Source organism: Penaeus monodon, unplaced genomic scaffold (assembly GCF_015228065.2).
Source record: "Penaeus monodon isolate SGIC_2016 unplaced genomic scaffold, NSTDA_Pmon_1 PmonScaffold_57, whole genome shotgun sequence".
In the NCBI taxonomy this organism is placed as follows: domain Eukaryota; kingdom Metazoa; phylum Arthropoda; class Malacostraca; order Decapoda; family Penaeidae; genus Penaeus; species Penaeus monodon.
The window spans coordinates 174755-180517 of record NW_023660662.1 but is presented as its reverse complement, the minus strand read 5'-3'; the positions used below and the strand labels follow the sequence as shown (position 1 = coordinate 180517).

At 37.0% G+C, this 5763-nt stretch overlaps 1 protein-coding gene across 1 annotated transcript; it reads left to right on the top strand.

Moving 5' to 3' along the window:
• Positions 1–650: 650 nt before the first annotated feature.
• LOC119571264 (baculoviral IAP repeat-containing protein 2-like) lies at positions 651–4041 on the top strand. Its single transcript, XM_037918656.1, is given in 7 exon segments — positions 651–2089; positions 2204–2359; positions 2566–2590; positions 2592–2709; positions 2836–3270; positions 3365–3545; positions 3848–4041. Coding segments are annotated over 7 exon segments (1755 nt in total). The 5' UTR covers positions 651–1443.
• Positions 4042–5763: the final 1722 nt, after the last annotated feature.

Sequence of the window (5763 nt, the reverse complement as noted above, 5' to 3'; positions counted from 1 at the left end):
TCTGTAACATAATCTTTCCCGAGAAAGTACAGAAACTTGTTTTGTCTCCATGATCTTTGTAAAAAAAAAATAATAATAAAAACATCGATTGTATAGAAAAGAGATTGTGATTCAATTCGAAATAAGATGTTACAATAACTTATATTAATGTTTTTCTTTAACCCAAGTGAATATTCAACACGGAATAGTTACTATAACGACCATCTTTTCTACATACAGTAATCTTATGTTCAGTAATATAACTTTTTACTATTTGATTCAATGTATATACACCTTAACAATGTTGAAATAAATATTTCCGAAAAAATACAGAACATTTGTTTCCGAAACTTATTCGTCAAACTCTATGAACTGTTAACAATTAATGATAACTTCACGTCTACCTACAGTGGTATTATGTCATAAAATTTAATAACACAATTTCCATTTTCTAAATCAAAATATATCTTTGATGTTCTATAACTTGTTAAAATACAATTTTTTTTGTTTCCGAAACTTATTGGAAGATCTTTGTAAAAAATAAGTATCGACAATACAAAATGAAATTGTATTTCCATTTTAGAATATCAGAAGACCATATAATAGAATTCTCTTATTTTCTGATTCAGTATAAATATATCTTCTATGTTCAATAACATATGAAAGACGACCCTAGGAAAAGAGACATTCAAAATATCACAAAACCATATTAATTTCAAGTGAGTAGTCAACGTGCAACAGCTACTAGAAGCAGTATCATGTTCTATAGGTTTCAGTGATGTTCAATAATTTGTTAAAAAAAAAAAATCCGAGAAAACACAGTAACATATATCAATTCCGAAATATATTGGAGGATGTTTGTGGAGATTATTTTATGAGAATTGAATCTATATAGGGAAAGGTTTAATTTCTATTCGGATTATTAGAAAACCGTTTTTTTTTTTTTTTTTTTGAGCTCATGGGATTGTCAGCGTAAAATAATTACTAAGACAAAATTCTTCATTGATACCTATGGGGTAGTAATATAGTAACATATTTTGATTCAGTATAAATCTACCTATTCGATGTTTATTATTTTTCAGTGTTTTATTTTTATTATTATTATTTTTTTGAGCTCTTATTTATTGTAAGATCATTGTGAAGAAAAAAATCCTCTGTTAGATATTAAAAGTAAATATTAAGACATGATCTTTCCGAAACGTTTTGTGGCATCCTCAAGTCGGATGTGTTTTTTGCGGTGCTGGCTGGATATATAAAACAGATGGAATGTAAAAAGTGTTAGACTTGATTCGACTCTTTCCTCCAACGGATTATTATTATTATTATTATTATTCCAACTACTAGTGCTACTACCACCACCACGACTATTAGGCGGAGTATAAACATATTTGATATCGGGAGAATACGTCAGTTTCATTTGTAAGAAATAATAGCCAGTGGCAGATCAATACACCAGAAGACGTAATGGATTTGTTAAGTTTTGACAGTTCTCTTCAAGAGACAGAGCATCGGTTAGCCACGTTCAGTGGACATGAGGAATTTCCCATTGACATTAGACAATTGGCTAAAGCCGGATTTTACAATACGAACAGAGGGGATAAAGTGAGGTGCTTTGATTGCAGTTTAGAAGTTGATGTTAAAACTTTCAGAGCGTCAGACGACATCGTCAAGATCCACAGGGAGAAGAATCCTAACTGTCCATTTGCATGCAAATTAGCCATCTCTCAAAGGCTTAGCATATACAGGAACATGACCTTCACCACCTACGACACTTTAAGATATGAGGAGCAGCGATTAGCAACTTTCATCGACTGGCCACATGAATGGTTACAGCCATCAGAATTGGCTGCCGATGGATTTTATTATCTGAGGAAACTTGATCACTGTGCGTGTGTCTTCTGCAGAGGGATAGTTGGAGCCTGGGAAACGAGTGACACACCAAGAGGAGAACATCAGCGCCATTTTCCCCACTGTCCCTATATCAGGGGTCAGCCGGTCGGAAATGTTCCCATTATTCATGGCGATGTCTTAGCCAGGTTACCTGCAATACCTGTCAGTCTGGACGAATGTGGATCATCAAGACATATGGCTGGATCATACCCTGAATGCTGTAAGTAATTTGACTATATCTATCGGTGAATTGGATTTGAGATTTATTGACATTATATCTCTTCGTGAGTAAGTTAATTGTATATTCATTACCTGTGATAATTTCTTCTCACAGGGGGTTCTCTAGAGGGAATTGGTCTCTCCCAACATTCCGGGCCGATACGCGAAGATTACAGAACAGTAAATAGCAGACTGGAGAGCTATGTCAACTGGCCCGAAGGTGTTGCTCTGAATCTACAAGATCTTGCCGAAGCTGGATTTTTCTACTGTGGTACGATTTTGATAATAAGATTATAAAGTGATGATAATACCAATACTGGATTAATTGCAGGTGTTGAATATTTTCAAAATCTGTTAGTTAAGAACTTAGAAAATACATCCATTTTCTCTATCAAAAGAAATATTATCTAAAATTACAAAATGTAAAGATTACAAAATGAACATTTGAGGTAAAACTTCCCATTATTACTTTCATAGGTCTGAGTGATCATGTTCGTTGTTTCCTGCGGTAAAGGTCTTCGCAATTGGATGAATGGTGACATACCTTGGAATGAACACGCTAGATGGTATCCTGAATGCAGATTTGTCTTACTGATGAAAGGTCAGGATTTCATCAATAAAGTAAGTATATATCACTTACCGATCCATGTTTTCTCTTGTTGAAATAATAATAATAGTGAACTTGTATAGATTATATTTCTCATTATTATATTAATATTATCTTTTTCTTCCTTCTTCTATTTTTAGATTCAGCAAGAATATCCAACATACACCCGCATAGCAAGTACTGTGTATTCGGGTACCGACAAAGCTCCTTCCGATAGCAGTAACAGTTCTACGGAGATGCGATCCGTATCCGATCAGGATCTGGATCTATTGATGAGTTTGGACATCGCCAAGGGTGTACTGGGAATGGGATTTCCTACATGTATAGTTAGGGCTGCTATCCGAAATCATGTTGAACAGACCGGCGAGCCGTATTTCAGGATAGAGCCTTGTCTTGTAGATGTTATACAGAGAATGGGCGATACTCGAGGTGAAACAATAGAGAATCAGGTTACAGATATCCACTCTGAAATGACAGATTATGAGCCATCATTTGGCGAGACTCATATTTCATCTTCAATTTCTCAACAACATTCTTCTGTATTTCCATCCACATCTGAAACAACGGAAAATCAAGTTGGAAATATTGAGTCAATTCATTCTGAAACTACTGAGTTTGAGCCATTATCTGGCGAGACTCGAATTTCATCTTTGATTTCTCAACAACAAGCTTCTGTATTCCCGTTTACAACAACAAGAAGCTTCTGTACTCTCGGCTACATTTGGAATAACAGAGCAACAACAAACTTCTGTACACCCATCTACATCTGAAATGATGGAGAGTCAGATCACAAGTGTCCAATCGAGTAATTCTGAAATTACAGAGTTTGAGCCGTCGTCCGGAGAAACTCGTATTTTATCTTCAATTTACCAACAACAAGCTCCTGTATTCCCATCTACATACTGGACCTCGATAGAAGATATCGAGAATAGCACCGAAACTGAAGCAAGACATATTTTGCAAAAAGTAAAAGAAATTATATTGCAAACTAATGAAGAAGAAGAAGAAGAAGAAGATGAAGAAAAAGAAGAATCAACACAATCTTGTAAGTATAAACTAAATATTTATCATGAAATGGGATTTTGGTTAATCAATTAATTAAGTGACATTATCATTACAGAATAACACTAATATTTATTTTTCTTTTTTCAGATAAGAAATTAAAAGAAGAACTCGAACGGATATGTGACAATCGCACATGTAAAGTGTGTATGGACAATGAAATGAGTATAGTGTTCCTCCCGTGTGCACATATGGTTACATGCGCTTCCTGTGCTGTATCCCTGAAACAGTGCCCCATCTGTAGAAGTGATATCAGATATGCACGTAAACCTATTATATCCTAATAACGTACACTTATACTTTTACAATATATATACATACACACACACACACACACACACACACACACACACACACACACACACACACACACACATATATATATATATATATATATATATATATATATATATATATATATATATATATATATATATATATATAGTAACCATATTGAAGTGTTTTATTTCGAAGATATCACCATCAGTTATTATATAACACACACACACACACACACACACACACACACACACACACACACGCATATGAATTTGAATTTAGAGAATATTAAAGAGTATAAACTAAATAGTAGAAACATTATCTGACCACGATAAAGGTATATATGAATTTATAAATAAATGACAATAATGAATATAAATAAGATAATGAAAAACATTACCCGACCATGAGAGAATACGGAAAGATATATTATTCATCAATGGTGGGATTACTGAATGCACTAACAGAAGCTGGTTATCCAATATCGACACATGATCTCTCCGATAAAGACAATATTAAATCGTCATACGGAGACGATGGAGTAATATTAACCCATGCATCTGAAGAGGCTCTTTGTCTAACATTATACTGTGCATTGGGATTATTGATAGAAAAAGGAATAAGCGTAAATCTGAGCAAATCTAATGCCGCAGAATACACATGTTACATTTCCCTGCAGTGAAAATCGAAATCAGGCCAAACCGTGAAAATAATACCATCGTAAGAAAAGAAAAGATGATCACATTACTGATGAAAAGGATCCTGTGAATATTAATGAAATCTATAACGGCGGAAAAGAATATTCTTATCAGAATACACTGCTATATTCTCATAGCGATAATTTGAGAACTGTCATTATTGAAAGTAAAGGACGAGGACAAAAAACGAACGATACACTTTCAACTGTTTTGTACATAGATTCTTATGATAGAAATCGGTTACCTGATATCATCGAGGATATTGCTGTAGCAGCACGACCCCGCAACCTGGAGTTCAGCATAGTTACCCAGGTTGGGTCACACAGGTCCACAGCCATGTCCGCGCTCATTGGACAGCGGGCTCCCCTCGTTCCCTGCGCGCTTACACAGCGCTAGTGTATTTAAGCCGCAGAGCCAAAAAACGAGATCAGAAGACAGAGGAGGCAGACAGCAGCCAATCAGAAGAAGGATAGATGAACAGGCTCCTCCCCTCTCTCCCTGCGGTGAATCGGTCCTTGATTGGACGATTCAGAGAGAGGGGATGATCGGTTCCGGCAAGGGTGGCGGACGGGGCGCAGCGGGTGGAGCCGAGCAACGCCAAGAGAGTTAGCATGATGCCATGATCCCTCGATCGTGTGGCTTTTGCATGGGCATATTAAAGAGATGCACCGCGCCCGGTCCCATGCAATCTCGGCCTCGGCTCTACCGCGTTACCGGACGGTGACGCGCCCCCCATTGTTTGATGCCACGATGCTATGTGCTTGCATGTAGCTTCGTGCCCTACTAGCCTACTCTTTCCTATGCGAATTTTCGGCATTAGGATGACTCTGTGCACACCTTCTGGTGAACTGGACCCCATCTTCGGGCGCGTGCTCGGACGTGGGCAGACCTTTACCTCCCGCAGGGGAGGGTGTGTCTGGGGGGCCTTAGAAGCCTGCCTTACGGTGTGCATAGAGTGCATCTTTTGTTAGGGATGGTCTGGCAGACCTCTGAGACTGCACCTTTTCTTCGAATAGGGCTGATAGAGCC